The sequence below is a fragment of the Portunus trituberculatus genome, chromosome 42, assembly GCF_017591435.1.
Source record: "Portunus trituberculatus isolate SZX2019 chromosome 42, ASM1759143v1, whole genome shotgun sequence".
Lineage (NCBI taxonomy): Eukaryota > Metazoa > Arthropoda > Malacostraca > Decapoda > Portunidae > Portunus > Portunus trituberculatus.
The window spans coordinates 25379646-25404696 of record NC_059296.1 but is presented as its reverse complement, the minus strand read 5'-3'; the positions used below and the strand labels follow the sequence as shown (position 1 = coordinate 25404696).

The 25051-nt window shown below is 43.5% G+C and overlaps 1 protein-coding gene across 2 annotated transcripts; it reads right to left on the bottom strand.

The window, feature by feature from the left end:
• Window positions 1-19106: 19106 nt before the first annotated feature.
• LOC123517642 (cytochrome P450 2L1-like) lies at window positions 19107-24126 on the bottom strand. Of its 2 annotated transcripts, none has more exons than XM_045277944.1 (11): window positions 23796-24126; window positions 23369-23484; window positions 23147-23246; window positions 22082-22212; window positions 21701-21919; window positions 21399-21598; window positions 21029-21143; window positions 20622-20802; window positions 20389-20506; window positions 20148-20292; window positions 19107-19829 (listed from the first exon to the last, which is right to left on the bottom strand). In XM_045277944.1, exons 2-11 carry the CDS (start codon window positions 23448-23450, stop codon window positions 19642-19644), a joined length of 1479 nt encoding a protein of 492 aa, XP_045133879.1. In that variant the 5' UTR covers window positions 23451-23484; window positions 23796-24126; the 3' UTR covers window positions 19107-19641. The 2 variants fall into 2 exon arrangements, with proteins under 2 accessions (XP_045133879.1, XP_045133877.1); XM_045277942.1 differs by having other exon boundaries at window positions 23809-24125.
• Between the last annotated feature and the right edge of the window lie 925 nt (window positions 24127-25051).

Below are 25051 nucleotides of genomic sequence, written 5' to 3'. Positions count from 1 at the left end.
GATACGTCAGAGCAAAAAAGTACTGCAAACAGCTCAGTTGTAAGCATGCTAACCTTGAGAGGGAGATACCAGAAATAGCTATCAGGGAGAAGGACAGTACAGCCCGAGTTGGCAGAAGACTTGGAACCATCAGTATAGATATGGATGCTATCAGAAAGAGTAGAATGCCATTATGATACCCAGGTTCTAGGTGGTTACACCAAAAAGATGCACTTGGGTGGTGATATGGGCCCTAATATGGGTACCACTATAAATAAAATTGCCTGCGCCAGTAATGGAAGTAAGCTTGACAGTGCTTTCCACATATACTCTTCAAGTATACCTACAGGTGCTATAGGCCATAACATAAAGAAAAAGAAAAGTGAGCCCAGAAGGGGGAACAAAGGATGCAAGGAGGGGTATCAGACTTTGAGGAAGCAGAGAAGACAGACAAACAAAGGGAGAGAAGAAGGGAAAGCCATGGAGGGGAAGAGGAGACAGAGAATGGGAGGGGGAAGAAGGATGAGACAGAAGGGAGGAATAGACATGGCAGCTGTAATTAAGGACTGAAAGGATGAACACAGTATCTAGCAAAAACAAAGTCTTGTGGTCAGCACTCCAAGACACATGGGCAAGGGTCTCTAAGAGATGGAGGCAGCAAAGGATGATATCTTTGAGAGAGAGAGAACATGCTGGCGCTATGTGAGGTGAAAGTCAAACTTAAGACCAAGAAACTTGCTAGACATATAGTACAGGCAACCCCCGTTTAACGAAGGTTCACACAACGAAATTTCGCTACAACGAAGGTTTCGTTTTACTACCATCTGTTCGTTTAACGAACACCAAACTCGCTTTAACGAAGTTTTATCCAGGTATTTTTTTCCAAATTTGAAAGCCCCACCGTATCATGCAAGCTGACAGGCTTTTGAATACACCAGGAGCTGCTGGTACTAAGGCCTGCCTCAGGAGAAATCCTAAGACACCTGTAGAATAAAAATCAAGATCAAGCTTCTCGTGGACAACAAAGGCGCTGCCGATACAAAGGACTGACTCAGAAGAAATTCTGCGTCACCTGTAGCATCAAGATCAAGATCAAGATCACACGCACCACTCACTCCCTAGTCAAAACATAACAGCTTCACCAGCAGCTCATCTTCCCTAGTTCAGCTTACCACCAAAACGCCCTGCAATGTGGCCTAACGTTCCTAAGAAGACCAGGAAGTGTCTTACTCTCGAAGTGAAGCTGGGTATTATTCACAGACAAGAAAACTAATAACATTGCATACCATCATCTTGACTCCATCTACTGTCTACTATTTTCAAGTCACCAGACTCTATTAAGAAGGCTGGTGAGACCGCATCTTCCTTGAAAGCTAAAAGAACCACCTGAACTCATGACTCTACAATGGATGAAATGGAAAGCCTTGTGGAAATGTGGTACATAAGTCTTGTATGCGGTACCATGATGTGCACTTTGTTTACATTCCACAGGTTGCCGGTTAGTGTATTTCCCGTTTCACTCTCCCTCCCTTCATAAAGTTAAGATCATTAACATTATATAGTTACGTACATACATACATTAGTGTACATCTTAATGATTTAAATTAAAGTACCTAAATGTTTAACTTCATAATTTTTACTTTCATTAAACCTTTTACTGTACTATGATGCACTCTCGCTTTGCTTACTCTCAATGGAAGTTCAAATCAGGGGTTAGATTTATTATAATTGGTTAGCTTTGCGAAGTTTCGCTTAACGACTTGTTTTTTTTAGGAACGTAACCCCTTCGTTAAGCGGGGGTTGCCTGTACCTGAGAGGGGTACCATAAAGAGAATGGGGATGAGGAGATTTCGGTAAAACTTTTGCTGTCACATTAGACATATCAAAAGCTTTTGATAGAGTGTGACACAAAGCTTTGAATTCAAAACTGCCCTCCTACGGTTTCTATCCTTTTCTCTGCAACTTTATCACAGGTTTCCTTTCCGAGTGTTCTATTGCAGCTGTGGTAGTTGGCCACTATTCTTCTTCTAAATCTATTAACAGTGGTGTTCCTTAGGGGTCTGTCCTGTCTCCTGGACAGTTTTTAGCTATAGGCGGACTAGGTGATTGCCTAGGGCCCCCAAGCCACCAAGGGGGGCCCCAAGGTAGCTTGGAAAATTCAAATTTCCCAAGTCACCCAGGGGCACCCTATCTAGGGCCCCCCAAACAGCATTTTGCCTAGGGTCACCACAAAGCTTGAAATGGCCCTGCCTGTCACCCACTGTCTTTCTATTATTCATTAATAATCTTAACCAAATTTCTTGCCCTATCCACTCCTACGCTGATGATACCACCCTACATCTTTCCAATTCCTTTCAGAGACGACCAACCCTTCAGGAAGTCATCAGATCATGCAGGGATGCCACAGAATACCTGACTTCTGATCTTTCTAAGATTTCTGATTGGGCAGAAAAAACTTAGTTAAGTTCAATGCCTCAAAAACTCAATTTTTCCATCTATCAATTCGACACAACCTTCCAGACAACTATCCCCTCTTCTTCAATGACACTCAATGTCTCCCTCTTCTACACTGAATATCCTCAGCCTGTCCTTCACTCATAATCTTAACTGGAAACTTCACATCTCATCTCTTGCTAAAACAGCTTTTAATAAGTTAGTCGTTCTGCAGCATCTCCACCAGTTTTTCTCACCCCTCCAACTACTAACTCTGTACAAGGGCCTTATCTGTCCTTGTATGGAGTACTCTTCACATGTTTTTTTTTTTTTTGGAATCAAAAGCTTTTGTCTCATCAACTCTCCTGCTCTGACAGACTGTCTTCACCCTCTCTCTCTCCGCCAAAATGTTACATCTATTTCTATCTTTCATTGCTATTTTCATGCTAACTGCTCTACTGATCTTGCTAACTGCATGCCTCCCTTCCTCCTATGACCTCGCTGCACAAGGCTTTCTTCCTCTCACCCCTATTCTGTCCAACTCTTTAATGTAAGAGTTAACTAGTACTCTCAATCATTCATACCTTTCACTGGTAAACTCTGGAACTGCCTTCCTGCTTCTGCATTTCCATCTTCCTTTGACTTGACTTCTTTTAAGAAAGAGGTGTTGAGGCATTTGTCCCTGAATTTTTGGCTAACTCCTACGTCTTTTAGGGAACTGGCAACCTAGTGGGCCTTTTTTGTATTTTCCATATTTCGTTGCCCTTGGCCAGCTGCCCCTCCTACATAAAAAAAAAGCAGCATGGGAATAAGAGAAGTAAATCTAGAAAGACTGCACGAAATAATTGGAAGCCATGGTTAATGGGTCCATGAAGAGGGGGCCATTAACAGCAGACTGAAGGAGACAATAGAGAAAGGAAGAGGAACTGCCCAAGGCATAGATGGCAAAGTTGTCCACATAGAGGAAGGACCCAACACCAGGAGGAAGGGCAGAAACAATGTCATCAATGGCCAGGGAAAAGAAGGTAGTATTCAAAACTGAACCCTGGGCTACACCCTCAAACTGATAAAAGGAAGGGGAAGCAAAAAGTGGCCCTAATATGAAAGGAATGATCCTGGAGGAAGTTATGGAGGAAAACCCTCATGATGCTAGAGACATCGACACAGGACAATTGGTGGAGAATGTGATAGCGGCAAGTAGTACTATAAGCTATTTTTGAGATTGAAGAAAATGGGTAAGACAGATTCTTTCCGAACAAAAGTGGAAGCAGTACATGTGTATAAGCAGGCGAGAAACTCTGCTACACTGTTGTCATGCCAAAAGCCAAACTGAGAGAAGACAAGGCTCTTTTATTCAAGATACCACATCAAATATCATAAGCTCAAGGAGCTTGTAGACATGCAAGTCAAAGCAACAGGCTGGTAATCCTGGGGGAGAGCACCAGATTTGTTAAGCTTGAGAAAAGGAAGGTTAAGTGTCTCACTCTACTGGGGATGGTGTGGGGGGGGGGGAGGAAATTCCCAGTTAGCCAAACATGGTTAAAAAAGAGTAAATTCAAAGATTAGAGAGGTGGTAGAAAGGGTGGCAGAGCATCTGATTGTGAACACCATCAGCTAGGGCCTGTGGAGGTTTTATGGGAATACTTTAAGCAAAGATCAGTTCAGAGGGAAAGAAGAGAGGCATTGTAAGAAGCAGTTGAAGAAGGTGCGAAAGTAACAGGAGTACATTCATGGACTGCTTTAAGGGGAATAAACTCTGGGGAAAGATGAGAGCCACTGCTGATGTTGCTGAAATATAGACTCAATTCAGTGGTAACATGGAGTGGCTCAGCAATATTACCCTGGGGAAGGCAAAGAACAGGAGCAAAGGAGGGTGGATGTTTACCACATAGTTTATGAATGTGGCAATATGGGGATAGAAGTTAAGGTAGAAACACAAACACACCAGCTGTTGGGCCAGCCCAATTTAGCAGTCCGCAAAACCTAGCTGAAGCACATTTAAAATAAACAAGGGCAGGCAGCTGGTTGGGAGTGTCCTGTTTACACCAGTAACTACTCCAAGCCACCTGCTTCAAGTAGAAAGCTATAGAGCAAGTAGGATTCCACCAGGGAACACACTTGGAGGCAAAGGAGCAGGAAGTTCAAAGGATGAAAACAAAAGCAGCAGCGAGAACAGATACAGTAAAGTAAACCAACATATCAGAGGAAGAAGTAAAATCAGAAGAGGAGGAGTGGAGTGTAGACAGAGAGGTAAAAGTACATGTTCAATCAGCTCTACCAAAGCAACAGCAAGGGGAGCTGGGGAGAAGACTGACCAGTCAAGATTGAGCAGAAGGTCAGGAGAACAGAGGGCAAGGTCAAGGCAGGAGAAAGACTGGACGTGAAGATCAAAGTGGATGGGGGCGCCAGTATTAAAGAGAGAAAGATCGAAGTTTTGAAGGAAGTGATTGAGAGAGTGACCACTGGTGGTGACCATAGAATGCCCCCAAAGTGTGTGACAGCAATTGAAGTTACCAACCATGAATATGGGGGAAGGGACATTAGAAAGAAGGGAGTGGAGGGCATAAAATCGAGAGGTCGGGAAGGAGGAAGGTAAAGGGAAACAAGAGACACCCAACACCGGAGATGAACACAAAGGGCCATACAAGGAAGCGTAGCAGGGACATGAAGAGGGGCAGACACAACAGACTGGTGAAAGAGGGTAGCAGAAGAGATAGGGTGTGGGGAGGAAAAAAAGCAGTAGTGACAGATAGGTATGGGTGGACTAGTAAGAAACCTTTCCTGAAAGCAGAGGACCATGAGGATATAGAATGAGATGACTTAGCGAAGATATTGTCAATGAACATGAAAACCATGAATGTTCCACTGAAGGATGGACATAATCAGAAAGTGACAAGACTTGGAATACGGATATGGGAGGTAGAAATGTCCATAGAAGTCAAAGAAAAGGAGTCCATATCCATAGAGAGTAAGGGAGAAGGAAGAGTGCCAGGAGTGGGTGAGGGAGAGGGAGAGTAAGGCTGAGAGAGGAGATTGGCACAGGAGGAACCAGGAGACATGGGGAGAGTGAGGAGAGTTGAAACAACAGAGGAAGAAGGGAGGGCAGATGAAGGAGGCTGCACCAAAGAACATGTGGGGTGAGGGGAAAGTAAAGCTGGGAAGGTGGGGGAGGAAGCAGTGCTGAGGGTGGAGGGATGGCTAGACTTTGGAAGGAGGTGGGAACCAAAGGGGAGGTGGGGGACTGGGGAGGGGAGACAATAGAAGAAGATGACTGTCATTGTGGAACTGAAGTAGGAAGAAGACGCATGGAAGGAGGGTGAACAGAAGCCACGAACTGGACAGGAAGGGCCAGGAGGGAAGGGTGGGAGAGTCATGTTCTCTATTATTGTGACAATGTCATGACGGGTCTTATTTTTGGAAGGAATGGGAGAGGAGGGGATAGGACAAAACTTTTTAGGGGGATGAGGAAGAGACGAGGGAATTAAGGCAGGAACGGAATAGGAGGCCTGGGATGGAGGGGAAGACAAAGCTGCAGTACAACATTGGCCTTTGGTAGGGTGGGGGCGCTATGGGTGTGGAGAGGAAGGGACAGAAACACGGGAGGGAGAGAAGGTGGGAGTATTAGAATCAAGAACAGGGAAAGGATTAGAGCAGGAGACAGAGGAGGGAGGAAGAGGATAGGAGTGGGTGGAAGCAGGGACTGAGGAGGGAGGCTGAGGGCTGGACCAGGAAGAGGATGATGTAGCAGGAATGCGAGGGACAAAGGCAGAAGTAGAGGCAGGGTGAGGAGAGGAGGTGAAGCCCTGGAGACAGGCTCCTAGCAAGCTTCATGCAACTAGAGGCCGTTATGGAAGTGAATCCTAGTGATTGCAGCCTCAAATTTGTACGTTGAGCAGTCATGATAAAAGGCATTGTGAGGGTCTTTGCAGTTGCATGCCGCATTGCTGGGTAGGAGCTGGGCAGTATTCACGGATGTGGCCATGGCCACACAACGGGAAATGACGGGCAGAACAGCAGTGATGTTCAGGGTGGCTGAAGTGCCAACAGTTTTCACACTGGTGAGAGGGAGGGGCATACGGTCAAATGGGCTACAAGACACCCACAATGTAGACATAAACGAGAGTTCATGACGTCGGAGAGAGATCCAGGGAACGTTAGTGGGGGTCTTCTGGTGACCTGGGGAGATAAGACTGTAACAGTGGATATTGACAGCATCGTAATCACTAAGATGACTGAGATCAGCATTGTAGTCTGACCAGCCCTTGTCATCAATTGGACATTTCTGGGGAGAGATGAAGATAGTGCCTGTACATGTGCTGCGATGGGAGTCAGGGATCACACAAAAGGGAGTGCATACATGGTCAACAAGTTGCACATGGCCTGAGACTTGGCTGCTTATTGTACACATACTAGACGAGAATGGTCATGCTGGATCCGGAAATAGACCTTGCCCACCTGTCTCGGGAGGCAGCGGTGGAAGAGAAGGGTATTCTTGGAGGGGGTAAAGAGGAGATCGCAGGGAAAAGACATGATGCATTACGAGATAAGCCTCTCTGGGACTGTGCCGTCTTTTTCCATAAGGATCCAAGCTAATCAAGGTAACAATGGAAGTCGGAGTAGAAGAGGAGGGAAAGGAGGTTTGGGAAGTAGTAAAAAAGGAAAAAGAGAGAGAAAGAGGCTGGCAATACACAGAAGAGGGCAGAGAGGGACAGCAGGATGAGCGTCAGAAACAGGGGCAACAAAAGGAGGAGCAGGGGACAGAAGAGACGAGTAGACAACAGCAGTGCGGGTAGAGACCGTGGTAGTAGTAAAGGAGGATGAGGAACACCAAGTGCCAGACCATAAGTAAGACTGGGGGCAGCAACAGGAGGGAGGGAAGGCGTGAAAGATGAGACAGGAGTAAGAATAGGGGGATGAGATAGCAAGAGAATCTGGGGAGGAAGTAGAGGTATAGAGGAAGCGTAAAAGAAGTGGAAAATGGTGGCCAATGACATTGAGGGGCTAGACTCCCTTACAGTTGGGTATGTCGTGGTGGAGGAGGAGGAGAGAGATAGTGTAGACATCGGAGTTGTTTGTGGCTGTTGGACAAAAACATTAAATGAGGGCAAGGATTTATCCCCAGGAGCCTGTTTAGCAGACAGGGTAGTAGTCAAGAGAGAGAGTTAAGGTCAGTGCCAAGGAAGACGGGGGGAGTCAGGTTGGTGAGAGGCAGACCCAGGAACCCTATAGGAGGTAAGTTACAATTTCCATGATAAGTCTGGTTAAGAGGAGGGAAATAAGGATATCCACCCTAGAGCCCTTATGAGGGTAAGGACAAAAGAAGAACAGAGGTATTGTTTCCGGAGTCCACTGAGGCTGTTCGCGATTGGGACAAGCCCAGGCTTGAATCCCATCAGTACAGCTCTCACGCTTTGGGAAAAGGGAGGGGAAGGGAGGAAAAAGGGAAGAAGAGAGAAGGAGGAAAAGAGCCAGGCACTCCTCCTCTTCTGATTTTGCTTCTTCCCCTTATATGTTGGTTAACTTTACTGTACCTGTTCTCACTGCTGCTTCTGTTTCTATCCCTTGAAGTTCCCGCTCCTTCGCCTCAAAATGTGCTCGGCACTGTCCCCGAGAAACCGTCCCGCGCGCTCGCCTTGATTCCCAACTCCCCCTTCGCAGCTCCTCCACCCAGCTGATTTGACGTCACATTAAATGACAAATATATGGTATATAATTTTGTTTTTTGCGTAGGGGTTCCTTGAGACATATGATGTATTTGAAAGGTTATGCAAGGGTAAAAAGGTTGAGAAACGCTGCCTTATTAGTTACCATATTCTCTCTCTCTCTCTCTCTCTCTCTCTTCTCCTTATTCGTTTTCATATCTCTCTCTCTCTCTCTCTCTCTCTCTCTCTCTCTCTCTCTCTCTAACTAATAGCGTGGCTTCATAATATGTGCCATGTGTTCCTTGGTGGAATCCTAGGTAAATTTCCAGTTTCACCACATTCTCTTTTCTGGACGAAACTAATTTTTCTGGTAGATTTCAGCTTGCTTTTAATTAATTTACTACTTGTTTTTGGCGCAAATCACCCAGTTTTTTTTTTTTTTTTTTATCACCCCCAAAACCTAACCTAACCGCCAAAAATATGATTAAATCTTTTAAATTCGGTATCGCCATTATAAATACGTTGCGCCTTATAAATATGGGATTCAAAATACTCGTAATGAGGAGCTCCATCTCATGAGGTGAGTAAAAGATACTTCCCTGTACGTAGTCTCGGTGACAAGTAGGACACTGCACCACAGTAGGTAGATCGCCGTGATCACGTAAAAACTGTACGGATTTAGCAGTCCTCGAAAAACTCAGCGATAAATTTGAAGTAATGCAGTTCACAACCTGCACAGTGGGACATCTTGCCTCAAAGCTCAAACTGAATTCAAATTCATAGTTGATACCGCGAGCCTCCAGGCCACCGTGATTGGTTGAATAAATTATGATTTTTTTTCATTGGCTGCCGGTTCACTTTCAAACGGAAGTAATCAATCAGCGGAAACAATAGCTCAAACAAAACGAGTCACTAATGTTGGCCCGCACGGTAGCCGCTGCCCTGGGTCCAGCAGCTCTCGCGCCAGTCTGCCTCTGTTCTATTGCCTCGGAAGTGAGATCGCCCAAAAATACGATTAAATCTTTTAAATTCGGTATCGCCATTATAAATAGGTTGCGCCTTATAAATATGGGATTCAAAATACTCGTAATGAGGAGCTCTATCTCATGAGGTGGGTAAAAAACACCTAGTGAAATATGGTGACACTGGAATAATACCGAATCCTAATGCTTTGCACTTGGATCAGGTGGCTCCAAGTAGTTACCGATGTAAATGGGACACTCCCGCGGCCAGCTGCCAGCCTTTTTTTTTTATTATTATAAGCGTGCTTCAGCTAGGTTCTGCCAGACTGTTTCTGCTTCTGTTCTGCTTCTGTTTCTACTTAACTTCTTCTATCCCCGTTGTTTCAATCTGGTGCTGTATTCATAAACTTTTAGGTAAACATCCACCCTCCTTTGCTCCTGTTCTTCATCTTCCCCAGGGTGATACTGCTGAGCCACTCCAGGTGACCACTGAATTGGGTTCATATTTCAGCAACGTCAGCAGTGACCTTTTTCCTCAGAATTTATTGCCCTTAGAGCACTTCATGAATATGACCCTGTTACTTTCACGCTTTCTTCAACTGCTTCTTACAATAGGGTTGCCATATATGAACTATCAAAATTCCGGACACCTTCACTAACATCTGATTACGGTCCTGATATGATACTGGAAAACATGTAAATTAATTAAAAGAAACAACTTATTTACCTTTGCATGTGGCTGATAATCATGTGACTGTAAGTCATTAATGCCTTTATGTGCCAGTGAGACAAATGTTCCTGGTTTACACACCAAACACTCAACTTCCCACTCATCCCTGCCTTTTTTTGAAGCACGGGAGTTTGTTCTGTATCTCTGCAGTGAATTTACACTTTCATTTGGGCATCTTGACAAGAACAAGTAATAGTTGTAATGACAAGGTCACAAGGCCGCAAACAGTAATCTAAACTGACCCCTATCAGAGCTGGTTAAAGACTGGGGCGTGACACGAAGCGGCATTGGGAAGGCTGCGAGCACTGACTTTGTACAGGACCCATACGCGTCAGAATCTTGATCAAAACCAAACCAAAGCAGCTGCCACTCAGTGAACCCCTCTCTCTCTCTCTCTCTCTCTCCCATCATTTCAACCCAAGGAAATTTAATAAATGTGATTTTTTTTTAACAGTTACTGATGAAAGGTGAAATTCCGGACATTTGAGGGATTTTCAAAAATCTCCCCGGACGCAGATTTCGTTATCTGAATTCCGGATATGTCTGGAAAAATCCGGACGTATGGCAACCCTATCTTACAATGCCTCCTTTCTTCCCATCTGAACTGATCTCTGCCTTGAAGTACTGTAATAATACCTCCACAGACCCTTGCTGATGATGTTCACTATCAGATGCTCCATCACCTTTTCTGCCGCCTCTCTAACCTTCTTACTTACTCTTTATAACTGCGTTTGATTAACTGGGGATTTCCTTCCCCCCCAACCCCCTTCGTTGAGTGAAACACTTAATCCTCCCTTTTCTCAAGTCTAACAAATCTGGTGCTCTCTCCCTGGATTACTGGCCTATTGTTTTGACTCGCTGTGTCTGCAAGCTCATTGAATGTATGATCAACTTCCATTTGTTGTGGTATCTGTGATGTATCATCAATAATCTATATCACAGTATGTGAATTACCCTTATTAGCTTCAGTTTTCTATAATGTACCACATAACCCGTTTTCATCACTATACTGTAAAGGTGGGTTCACACGTGCCAATTTGCGACTGAAATTGCAAGTCGCTAGAAGTATTGACTGAGCCCTTCCAGTGGGAAAACATCACACATATCGACTGATAAATATCGACTACTTGGCGCCTTGGCGGGAAGTGAGTGTAAACAAATAGCTACCCACCAAGATGTCTTCCTTCAGTGACGGTGCTGAAGTGGTGGTTGCTCTTCTTTTGGATTATTGGAAGAGTCAACAGAAAAGAAAATGCCTGTGGATACGTCCCTGGCTAAGTAGAAAGAAAGAAAGGAGTGTTTATCATACACTAATCGTAAGAAGACTATGTACAATTGCGATCAAATTTAATCCTGACGTCTTCAATCCTCACCTCCAACAGCACTCTGCACTGAGGGAAACAGTTCTAGGAGAGTGGCAGCTATTTCAGATGAGTTCTTTTTCCCTCACCAACTTTAACATCTCACACCTGAAAATCACATTTTCAAACCTGATTCTTTGATGTCACAATGTAAATAAAGTCGCAAATCGACTGAACAAGACAAACATGTTGGTCTTGTTTGGCGACTGATTTCTCCAGTCGCTAGGCACTGATATTCAATTGGAAACTCTAACGACTTGCAATTTTAGTAGCAAATTGGCAAGTGTGAATCCGCCTTAAGGAAAGTCTAATACTTTAAGAAGAGGTTCATAACCTATTAAGTGTTCTTATGTATTACTCTTATGTTCCTGTGTTTATAGCCATAACTTTTATATAATCACAGTATTTATAGAAATCAAGAAAAAAAGAACTACCATACAAGATGAAAGTTTGTTTTGCCAAGTCTTTATATAAATGAATAAGTAAGAAACCAAGATGACTCCATCCTTCTACAAGACTTCGTTCCGACGAGGCTGAGATATTGATGCCTCTTATGTATATATTGTTATGTAAGGGGTGTTATAGTTATCCCCCTCCCCAGTGATAGAACCTATAAGTAAGGGAATAGGGGTGTGGAGTGGGGACATTTTTCCTTCGCAACCAGAATTATTTATTTATTCTTATGCCAGTTTGTGTGATTCTTTGTATTGTATAAATGTCTTACCAATAAATAAATTTCTGGTTGGTGCCGTAGATATACAGTAAGGTCTCGGTTTACGACAGAGTTACGTTCCTGAAACATGACGTAAGTCAATTTTGTACGTAACTCGAGTTTCCGTACATTTCAAAGCATATTATGGAGTTTTCAACCAATCATTGTTTATGGTCATTCAGGTAAGTTAAAGGTTATAATGTTATATTATTTACAACTATGTAGGAATATGAAACACAAGCTTGTTTTTGTTGTTGATTAGGGCTACGAACGTGAAGGACTGCAGGTTGCAGAGAGGGGTGGACGCCTGAGGCCGCCAGAAGGGTGGGCAGTTCGAATGTTGTGACGCCTAGGGTGGACAGCTGGGAGCGTAGTGCAGTGCGGTGGGAGTAGAAGCGTGGACAGCGGGGCAGGAAATGCAATAGGAAAGGGCAATAGGGATCAGCAGACAGGCGCATACGGTGCAAGTCGGGTGTCGCAAGGCGAGTGTCGTGTGGCCCAGGCGAAGGCTCCGGAGTTGTTATTGTTGTGATGGGTGCGTGAGCCCTCAAGGGCGTCAACCTCCCCGTTGTCATGGTAACGGGCTTCCCATTTTCTTCTTCCCTCCCTCACACACAGTTGCTGCCTCCCTTCTCATGTCTTTTAATTATGTCCTCTTTTTTCTTATAGCGTAATGGTTTTCCTTTTCTTAGCATCACTGCTGTCACTAAGAAGTTTTCTCTTTGGTGCCATTGAACAAGATACTAAGAACTTGAGTCAGTAAACGCAGAAGTAGGATAACACTCTTGCCAGGGGCGACAGTGTGGTGGAACTGAGGCAGGGTGTTATTATATTCAAGCGTGAGGCGGGCGGTGTGGCGGACAACCACCAACAATAACAATAAATCCTGCACTTTACAATTTATAAATTTTCAATTTTTTTAATCTTAAATTGCCTTATAGTGGACTGACGCAACTACGAGTTTGACGTAACTCGAGACCGACGTAACCCGGGACTTTACTGTATTGATGTTCAGAAGAGTGAGGAAGTGCAGGTTGGCATCATTACACGTTGGGGAGGAGTTGCAAGTGTTTAGTTCCGCCAACCATGTACCAAATTGTGTTTGCAATAAACAGGCTTGAAGAAGGCTGGTTTCTCCAGTTGATCCTCGTTGCCTCTTAGATAGACTTAAGGGACTAGATACCGCTTGGGATTGAGTTTGGTAAATAAACTATGCACAGAGGATAATCAAGGAAGCCCAGCCTTGGTACCTGAGTTAGAAAGACATAAGTGCCTAAGGGGAGATCTATACTGCTGGAGTTATGTACTCCGGTCTCCACTGTCTACTAGCTTGGGGCGTCGTCATAGATGAGGCTGCACACTGCCTGCCCGTGCACCATGAGGATAGGCTACAATAAGGCAAGGGGTCACGGCACGTCACCCAGGAGCTTCGGCGGAAGCGTTTCCTTGCTGGCAGCATATAGGAGGACCAGTCCTGTGTTGGGCCTTCATGTGGCTCACAAAGGTGTAGTGTTGAGTGTGGTCTTCCCAGCCTCTCCTGCCTTGACGTATGTGTGGGGGACCGCAGTGAAGGGGGCGTAACAGTGGTATCAGTCAGGAGTTTGAGATACACCTGTAGGCTGTCTCGCCTGGAAGAGGCAAGATGGCGGACGTAGTGAGCAGTGCAGAAGAGAATGTAGTAATAATCAATGCGAGCTGGCCTGCTTCACTCTTCTCGGAAGAGGACGCGGTGTCACCAAATGTCAGCGGGGCTGCCTCCTTTGTCCTAGACAAGCTTTGACCTGTTCATGCAGTGGATATCACAGCAGATGAAGGATGGATGGATTTAACATTAGGCTCTGCAACAGCTTAGGTCATTTGGCACCACTACAATTTCTTAATTAAAACCATATAGTTTATAAAAAAAATGACTAAAAACAAATAAAAATAAGGAAATTAAAAATAACTAAAAATACTAAAAAAAACAATAAAACCAAATAAAACATTAAAATACATATAATGAAATAAAATTCACAAATTGGGGAGGAAGCCAGCTTCTCCCAAGTACTTGTAAACATCATGGCCTGGGGTCAGATATGCTGGTCCAAAGACCTTTGAGAGATTGTAGACACCGCTATATCTACCGCGACACCGGTAGAGGTAGCGGTGTCGTATATCAATCAAATTAGAGCACTACCAGCAGGTGCCGCACGGTGAGCGGCACCAGGCAGTCATCACAGTAGGGTTGAGGGTCCCTGGTCAAGAGATATTTTTGTGTAAGATAGGTGTGACCTATTCGAAGCCGCGCTAATACAATCTGTGTATGGTGGTCGCGGATATGAGTGTATGTCCAGTTATGGAGAACGGAACTGGTGATCTCTCCCATTTTCGAGTTGGCAACCCCCGTTTGCCACCTTCTCTGCCAACTTGCAATAATCTCCAGACGAATACACTGGAATACATCTCGAAACGGGACAGGGGCAGGGGATGGAGCGTGACTTGACGCCTCTTTGGCAAGGCGATCTGCCTGCTCGTTCCTGGGAACACGAACATGACCAGGGATCCAGCAGAACCCAACACGATATTCTCTTTTGTTAACCAGATAAAGCCACTCCAAAGCTGATAAAACCAATGGGTTGGGGGAAATAATAGAGGAGGAGAGAGCAGCAAGAGCACTGTGAAAATCACTAAAAATTGTAAAAGACGAAAGTGGGAGGTTAAAAATGATCTGTAAAGCAAGGACTGTGGCAGTCAACTCTGCAGTAAAAACAGATGCCTCTGAAGAAAGGCTACCAGCTGCGTTGGATTTGGAACCATCAGTAAAAACAGGGATGTCATCAGAATGGGTAGAAAAGTGTTCTAAAAACCGTGTGTAGGACAGAGCTGACAGGAAATCCTTTTTGCCATCCATGGCAGGAGAGCATAACGAGACAGCAGGAAGCTGCCAATATCCAACTCGTGGGAGTCGGAAAGAGCATACAGTAGTGGGGGCGATAGATAAGTCTGTCAAGAGAAAGGTGACTCGAAAGCCAAAATGTTTAGGGAGACTAGGTCGAGTGACATACGCCTGCGAACACGAGTCTCGCAATATTGACACACAAGGGACTGAATCAGGAAGATGGTGGATGTGAAACCAACATCGGAGCAGCGAAGACTGGCGCTGGAGGTCCAGCGGCCAGAAGCCAGCATCCACCAAGAGGCTAGGAATTGGAGATGTCCGAAATGCATCTGTAGCCAAGTGGAGCCCAGCATGATGCACGGAGTCCAGCACGCGTAGCTGTGCCTCCGTTGCAGAAGAGTAGATCTCACAACTGTATTGCAGCTTGGGAAGGATAAGTGTTTGGTGAAGAAGCAGCAGAGTGTCCCTGTCCACACCCCAAAAGATGTGACTTAAAATGCGAAGAAGGGATAGTACTGTCCTACAAGACACCTTGAGAGGACGGAAGTGAGCGACCCAGGTGAGACGGTGGTAAAAAACAGTCCAAGATATCGTGTCGCCTCCACACATGAGAGACGTTTATTGGCTAGGTATAAGTCAGGATCTGGATGGACACCACGGTTACGACAAAAATGTATAGCTACGATCTTCAAGGTGGAGAAACGAAAACCGTTTATACTGGCCCAACGGGACACTGTCGTGCTGGTGATGGGTTGGAGTAGAAACAACTTGAGTCTGCTCCTGGTGTTTTATTGATAATTACATGCTTGCTGGAAGCGTGGAAGCTTGATAGTTGAACGGCCATGGTGAGGCTTGGTAACGGGCTGGCCGTGATGAGGAATTAGAGGTCTAAACCACTGGAGTCAGGCGGTGTAGAAGTAGGACTGGCTGTGCAAGGACCACAGCAATGGGTCACGGCACTGCAGAAAGACAAAGCCAGCCAGAACAAAGGCAAGCAAGATGCCAAGCCAAGCGTGAGCCCTCTCCCTAAGCTGTGTTAGGAGAGACTGCCGCGCGGGGGGGTCTGCGGAACACCCACCCCCGCAGTACACAGAGTAACAATACTGCGCGTAAGAAAGTAGTCTGTCTATCGTATTGTTCGACCACGCTAATGAATGTGTTCTCACCGAGCACTCTAGTCAATACATAAGCACTTTAAAAAAGACAATAATAATAATAAGATATCTCATACAATGCACAGAGCAAAATAAACATCACATAAGTGTGAGAACAATTAAGAAAATATAGTTAGTTCGCAGATGAACAGCAATAACATGATATTGTAATTATAACATGGCTAAATATATTAATTGATGCAATTTTAAAAGTAAGATACATTATTGATCAAAGATTTACACAGTTGTGGTAATGACAAGTAAATATAACACACAAAATTTTGTGTAAAGACATAGAAATGTTACATGATCATGTATAATTAAGTCACTGAGACATAAAGAACAATGTTGCATATGTATGTGTAAAAATGTGTTACATATGTTGAATAAAATGTATATGTCATATGTATTGTTTCTTACATGTATTACATGTGATAATTGTTCAATATATATATATATATATATATATATATATATATATATATATATATATATATATATATATATATATATATATATATATTGCAATTGAGCACAAGTGAAAATCATGAAAAGATGAAAATGTAAACAAAAACAACAAACAAACACTCAACTAAAAATATCATAAATCATCTACATACCACGAGTTGAATAGCTAATTCAACTCGGATAGAGCAGATAACAATGCATGACAGAAGAGGTCTTGCTAAAGCAAAATGCAATGAATGTGATATTAGTATTAAAGTAACATACATATAATAAATAGAATTGACACTAGCAAAAAAAAAAAAAAATACTATGTAGGTAGGTACAATGCCAAAATGTTACAGTAAATTTAGTAATAAAAAAAAGTAAAATGGGATTTTAAAAAAATGAGACTGTAAATGGGACCCCCCCATTAAACACACGATATACCCTAGGGGCCACGCCTGTGTGCTAAGGCCTGAGAAGCATGAAACATGTCTTCTGATAAATCAGCAAATTTACAGTAAAAAAAAAAAATATTACCTACATTACTTTAATCCCTCCCCATGTGTCATCTGGGGACAGCACATAAAAATATAATATAATACAATGAATACAACATAATATAATATAAGAAGTACACTTTACACACCTGTACGTGTCCGCAAATTGTAACGACATGAGGTTACAACAGGTGAAGACTCAGAAGTAAATGTTGTAGAAAACTGTGTAGTCTGTAAAGGCATGTGTGTAGAAGTGGAAGAAGGTGACAGTGAAACATTACTCTTCTTTAAACGATCAACATATGAACTATCTCAGAAATGTTAGATTCTGGGCAAAGAATTTTAAACTTGTTGCCATGCAAACGTTCAACAATACGGTAGGGACCTGTAAACTTTGGATTGAGTTTTGATTGACGTTCAGGAGTAGATTTATAAACAATGTCATTAACTTTGAGAGTGACAGGATTTGCGCTCATGTGTTGATGCTGGATCATTTCAGTACGAGACACTTGAAGATTACGTCGTACAGACTCATGAATAATCTGAAAAGCTTTTAGTTGATTTTTTGCATAATCCTCTAAAGAGTAAACTGGTACACGACGCTGAAGCAATAGATCATAAGGCAAACGTTTCTCAGAGCCATAAATGATATAATGAGGCGTTTTACCTGTAGAAGCATTAATTGATCCATTAATAGAGGCAGCAACATGTGGAAGCCAATCCTGCCAGGAATCATTAAGTTGACTTACTATATGACGAAGGACGTCCAGAATTTTTTTGTTTGCACGTTCCACTATACCATTAGAGGCTGGATGCTGTACAGAGACAAAAGTCTGTGTTATGTGATATTGTTTACAAATGTTTTGCAAAATTTTATTTTTAAATTCTGTCCCATAGTCACTGAGCAAAACAGTCGGCATAGTATATGGACATAAAAAATGTGTCACTAAAGCATGGGCAACAGCATTAGAAGACTTGTTCTGCAAAGGAGCTAACACAACAAAGTGGCTGAAGTAATCTACACAGACAAGGACGTAAGAAGAACCTTGTCGACTGCATGGTGGCTGCAATAAGTCAATAACAACAGTCTCAAAAGGACCTGCTGGTGTAAGATACTTAAGAATGGGCGCTGTACTAGTGTTACCTTTATGCTGTGCGCAAGAAACACATTAAAATACATGAGTAGTGATGTCAAGACGCATTTTAGGCCAATAATATTTAAGGCGAGCCATAGCAAGAGTTTTGTCTCTACCTGGATGACCTGCTTGCGGCACGTCTTGAACAAAATGCAAAACTGTAGGGACAAGAGATTCAGGAATGACAATTTGTTGTACTTCACGGTCGTAAACATGAGAATGTCATTATGAATATCAAACTCTTTTAATGGAATAGGTAATTCGGGCAAATTTGTTTCATCACCAGATTCTAGTGTGTAAATGACTTTACTCCAAATGGGGTCATTACGTTGAGCTGACGTTAAGTCCTGGTGAGAAAAATTATGAACATGTGTAACTGCGACAATAGCAACGTTACGTGAGAGAGCATCTGCAACTAGATTAGCACGTTCAGGTAGATACTTAATATTTGCTTGAAACTGGTCAACTGTTAAGAACCATCTGGCACGTCGACCTGTAAGGTTCTTTCCTGAGAAAAGTTGAGTGACAGCAGAATGATCAGTATAGATAGTGACTGGATAGTTGTAAATAATATCACGAAAATACTTGAGAGCCCACACTACAGCGAGTGTTTCCATGTGAATTACAGAACAATGAGACTCTGCTGTGTTGAGAACACGACTAGCAAAAGCAATAACATGTGAGTATTGACCCTTAACTTGTTGCATCAAGACAGCTCCTAAACCAATTGGTGATGCATTGGTACAAATTGTGAAAGGTAAGGAGTAGTCAGGAAATGCTAAAACAGGAGACTGTGTTAGACAAGTCTTAAGAAACCCGGCAACCTCATTTGAGCTCTTAGTGTACTTTAGTGCTTGATCGGCAACGTTTCCTTTTTCTTTTCAAGCCTGATTCCTACGTTCACCTTTATCACGAAGCTCAGATTTATTTCAGCTTCCAGGCTTTTAGATAAACAGCTCAGCATTTCAATATCCTGGAAGTGTCCAGGATGTTTCTTCGGTTGATGCTACATGTAACAGAACCACAGCCTGGCCTAAGGTGAAACAAATGCAACATGTCCGAAAGATACATTCAGAGACTCCCACTGTACTTTGTTCCCTATATCAGATGCACTACGACGATACAGCTTGCAAAATAATAGGAAAAAAAACTCCAAGGGAATTAAAACAAACTCAGTGATTGTAATTCATTTTCCGTAATGTAATAATGACGCCAGAGGGTTGAAATGTAGAGAAATGGGAATTTATTGTAAAAGTTAGGTAAATGATTTTCAGTCAGTTTGCAATACTTCGGAGAGTTTCACTAGACGGCAATGCAGTCATCAAATAAGTTGGAAATTCTGTCACTAGAGATTAAAACTGTATTAATACCCATAGCATGTAAACGCCTTTAACGTTCTGAGTTATGACATGCCTGCTTGCATTCATCAAATTCTAATGTCAGACAGACAAAAGAACATCAGGAAATGGGTCAATTATGTCACTTTTGTAGACAAAAGTGAAAACAGTTGATTATGTTGATAGTGAGGTTGATCGAATGGTAAGCTGTGGTAGGTTACAATATAAAGCCAGGCCAGACAGACAATGAACTAACACTAACACAATTTAATTTGCACATGGTAACTAGCAAAAATATGTAAAAAGATGGAGAGATATTTGATGTCGCTGACATACTTTACTGGGCAGCAGATGATTACCATTACGACCATTACTGTTCCCTGACGGTAAAGACGAACTCATTGGGCATTGCCTTGCGGAGAAAGAAACCACTCAAATCAGGTGTCAGGTTGACAGATTTGCCAGGTGCAGGAGCGATGGTGAAGCATTGGAAGACCATGGTGGTGAGGATGAACAGCTCCATCCGGGCCAAACTTTCCCCGACACACACTCTTTTTCCTGAAACAAGCCAAAACACAATGAAAATTAATAGGAAAGAAGGTAATATCATTTTGGAGTTTGAAACATGGAGCAAAAGTACCTTCGCCCAATGAATACAAGGTGAAAGACGCAAATAGGTAAATACATCAAGATAAAAAAAAATAGAAAAGAAACTCAAAGCAATTCAGTTCTATTACCTCAACCTTAACTGGCCTCGCTCCTGCTAAGGAGTTATAAATGTTACCGCACATCTATGTACAGTCCACTGTACCGTACTCTATAAGTCGTCATAGTTGAATCTGTTGTTTATAGCCATACAAAGAAAAAAAATCTTACCCACACCGAAAGGCAGGAAACCATCCTTCGGCATGAAGAATTCGCCTTTCTCATCCAGCCAACGCCTTGGCCTGAACTCCTTTGGTCGATCCCAGGAGCGACTGTCATAGTGGATCGATATGACGTTCGCGCTCACAACCGCTCCCTGCAAAGACGTGTGTTCATTTGACTCAAAATAAGTTCATGTTGTTCTAGTTCTTGTCAGCACCACAAGTCACTGGATCACACGAGAGTAACGCACCTTTGGAATGGTGTAACCCCCGAGCTGCGTGTTATTGGCGGCCATGTGCTGCAATCCAAAGTTTACCAGTGCACAAGCCCTCATCACTTCGTTGATCACTGCTTCTGTGTACGGCATCCTGATAGAGACGCAACGAATAAGCAAGTGAAGACATAAAATACCTGTTTATGCTTACAAGGTGGTACCTAAGCAGGTACTGACAGATGAACAAGACAAGAAAGGGATCTATCTACTTGGATTTCTCTGCCAAAGTGGGAAGAGCTCCACCGGGAAGCACTTCGTCAATCTCAGCTTGCAACTTGCGCTGAACCTGCGGGTATGCTGCCAAGTAGCAACACAGCCACACGAAGGTGTTGACGATGGTCTCGCTTCCCGCAATAAACATGTCCAACATTAAAAACATCATATCCTGCTCTGAAATAAATATGCCAAAGTGGAAGTTTTCAGAAATTATAAAAATACATATCAGTGAAAGAATTTATGGATACAAACATGAGTTGTCATCAATTCAGAGGAGAGCGATTGATATGTCTCGCTTCAGGACTAAACCGACTAAATAACCTTATAAAGAAATTCATAAAGATGGGGAACCTATAGAGAAAAGAACAAGGGAGCGATGGAGCACCTCTAGCAGACTTACCGCTGCAGGTTGTGTCCGGATCATCTTTCTTGGCCTCCATCTCCAACAGGTAGCTATCAATAAGATCCCGTGGGTTGTCTGGATCCAAAGTGGCCTTGTGTTCCTTTATCTCTTCCTGACCGCACAAAGGGAAACAGAAATCACACCCTTCATAACATGACTCCTGTTAGATAAGACTCTACCCACAGTTCAAGGAATGACGATTTCCTAATCAATTGAAATATTATTCTGTTAAAAAGAAAGTAAAATAAAAACAGAAACAAAACTTCTTGGGAAATTAAAACATTTCACAATATCGTCCACTAAGATCAGATTAATCTCTATGAAAGAAGTGTAACGTATGTAACAACATGTAAGATAGAAAACTCACCGCAAAGTATCGCAAGAACTTTTCTTTCAAGTCCATCATTTCATGATATTTTATGAGGCGTTTAAAGAGAAAATCAGGCATGACGTTTTGCAGCCACGGCATGAAGTCCTTGATGGCCAATCGATTGGAAAGCAAGACAAATTCTGACATAAGTTTTACAAACTCATGTAATCTTTTGTCTTCTGCATCGAACTGTTTGCCTGTGAGGATGAGAAATACAAATAGATGAAATGGACAAGACTGGAGTGACAATACAGAAATGCAGAAAAGTAAACTCTTCCTCAGGCTCACTCGCCACGCACTTGCCACCATGTGCCAGATCACGTTGACCACAGTCACGTGAAGCTGATGTGGAATCATTGCAGGTGTTCCAGCCCCCTCGGCAAGAGTCTCGCGTAGCTTGAGGCATTGGTGCTGCACCGCCTCCACCAGCGAGGACTTGCCCATGCCAAGATCACGCAGCTGCCGCAGCGTAAATCTCCGGTTGTTGTGCCATAAGACACCATTACTTGATACGATTCCTGTTTATGAACATAACAATAGTCACATGTGGTACAGCACAACTCTGCATAAACAAATTCCTCATCTCTACGTTTCCTGAGGGTTCACGTAAGGAAGCTAAATATTACTCAAGGAAAATTATAATTTCATTACGTTAACATAAGATTGTTAAGTGGTCTCACCACTGGGAGTTTCATCTATATTCTTCAAAACTTCCCAGTCTGGTCTGAAAGTAAACTCGGATCTGGAGCAAGCTTCCTTCATCAGTTTGTAGTTATTCAGAAACACCATCAACTGAGTTCCCATCCTCCACCTGCATGAGGAACACATTGCTGCTCAAATACATGCTTCTAAAGAGAGGGCGTTTGTTGTATATAGAGTGTACTGAGTAATATCACATCACATTATGCCAATAATTATTAAATTGATGCATAAAACACACACACACACACACACACACACACACACACACACACACACACACACGGCCCTGTAGCTCAGTGGTTAGAGCGCTGGCTTCACAAGCCAGAGGACCGGGGTTCGATTCCCCGGCCGGGTGGAGATATTTGGGTGTGTCTCCTTTCACGTGTAGCTCCTGTTCACCTAGCAGTGAGTAGGTACGGGATGTAAATCGAGGAGTTGTGACCTTGTTGTCCCGGTGTGTGGTGTGTGCCTGGTCTCAGGCCTATCCGAAGATCGGAAATAATGAGCTCTGAGCTCGTTCCGTAGGGTAACGTCTGGCTGTCTCGTCAGAGACTGCAGTAGATCAAACAGTGAATTACACACATACACCGCGTAGTGTAGTGGTTAGCACGCTCGACTCACAATCGAGCTCCGTATTGGGGAAGACTGGCTGGATGACCAGCAGACGACCGAGGTAAATTACACACACACACACACACACACACACACACACACACACACACACACACACACACACACCCGGTAGCTCAGTGGTTAGAGCGCTGGCTTCACAAGCCAAAGGACCGGGGTTCGATTCCCCGGCCGGGTGCAGATATTTGAGTGTGTCTCCTAGCAGTGAGTAGGTACGGGATGTAAATCGAGGAGTTGTGACCTTGTTGTCCCGGTGTGTGGTGTGTACCTGGTCTCAGGCCTATCCGAAGATCGGAAATAATGAGCTCTGAGCTCGTTCCGTAGGGAAACGTCTGGCTGTCTCGTCAGAGACTGCAGCAGATCAAACAGTGAAACACACACACACACACACACACACACACACCGTCACTCACAGGAAGATGTCTCCATACTGCTGGTGGAGGTCCATCACCTGCTCCTCAAAGTTCTTGCTGGTCCAGGGTATGTAGCCCACTAGGGGAAGCCCCCACCTGCCTGAGAGACAACATCACCAAGTACCACCATTACGAATCACAAAACTAAGGGTGTGAAATTCTGCACAAAGTGTAAAATCTCCTAGCATCAAGTTATGTGACGTCAGGTCAAGAAAGATTTACCTGGAGGCAGTCCTGGGGGTTTCCTGAAGGTCTTCCACAACAGAAACACCAATACAGCGAACAGAATCACTTCCACCAGCATCTTTGCGGCTTGCCACCGAACCTTATCTTGTATTCTGAAATGAAAATGGGACAAAACTAAAGGCTAAGACATCGCTATCAAAGGCACTGCTTTCAACCCTTACATTTTTTACTTTCACACTGGTGATGTTGTGAGTAACACTCTTTACTTGACGTTGGTTTGATGGCAAGTCTAAGAGGCACAGATGTAGCCCAATACGGAGTAATGACTCCTCACAGGTTCCATGTGAATATTGCAGGAATTTTCTCAATTCGGTAAATTGATAAATAGTCGTATGGATAGGTTTTCTTCACCACACAGTACCAAAAAAACTCCAAATTACACTTAACAATTAAAAAGACATACACTATAGGCTCACACAATTTCAAAGAACTTGTAAACTTGTGAAGAAAGAACAGGTGATGTAATACAATGATTCTCCTCCGACTATTTTGTGCACACCAACTCGACGGTTCCAGTACCGCCAAGTCCTGCAGTCAGTCCCTCACGTCTCATGATCTCATCCCTTTACTACTGTTGCTGCTGATGATGTGGAGAGCCCAGCAGTTACCAAACATGGAGGCTGCATTGCTGGGTCTGTCAGTTTGTCTCTCTGTGTTTAATAATCATCACACGATTATAACTTTCTGCACAGGCTTGTGCCAGAGTACAACACCAACACTGGTGTCTTCGTACATCTGCAGACACTCATTATACTAAATAATTCACTTATTAGCATCCAGCATGACTACTATCATTCGAGGAGACACTCTCTCTCTCTCTCTCTCTCTCTCTCTCTCTCTCTCTCTCTCTCTCTCTCTCTCTCTCTCATAATCATTAGTTTCACATGAATGGTTAAATAATTAGATAAAGGAGAAAATTAAGAAGTGTGTGTAATTCACCTCGGTCGTCTGCTGGTCACCCAGCCAGTCTTCCCCATTACGGAGCGAGCTCAGAGCTCATAGACTCTTCGGGTAGGACTGAGACCCCAACACACTCCACACACCGGGAAAGCGAGGCCACAACCCCTCGAGTTAAATCCCGTACCTATTTATTGCTAGGTGAACAGGGGCCACACATTAAGAGGCTTGCCCATCTGCCTCGCCGCCCCGGAACTCGAACCCGGCCCTCTTGATTGTGAGTCGAGCGTGCTAACCACTACACTACGCGGTGTGTGTGTGTGTGTGTGTGTGTGTGTGTGTGTGTGTGTGTGTGTGTTGGATTATCACCCGTTTTGCACATGCTAAAAGCTAAAAGTATGCATTGAGACAGGGACATGACACTTACATTAGAACTTCGTCGCCAGAAACGAACATAACTTATTTCTTAATATCGAGCACCGCAGGCAAGGAAGGCAGCAAGTCATCGTTACTTGCTCTGTATTTGAGATACCTGTGTTCTCTCTCTCTCTCTCTCTCTCTCTCTCTCTCTCTCTCTCTCTCTCTCTCTCGTATCATGTCTTTTCGTCATCCCAATGAATTCATTATTTTTTTGTTTATAGACTCCGATTTACTAAAATGATATGACATGTATAAAGGGCTTTAATCGTCTTCCTTCAGTAGAATTTATAGAGTTCATTATGTGCACAGTCACGGTAGTCTCACACTATCATGTTTGTCGCT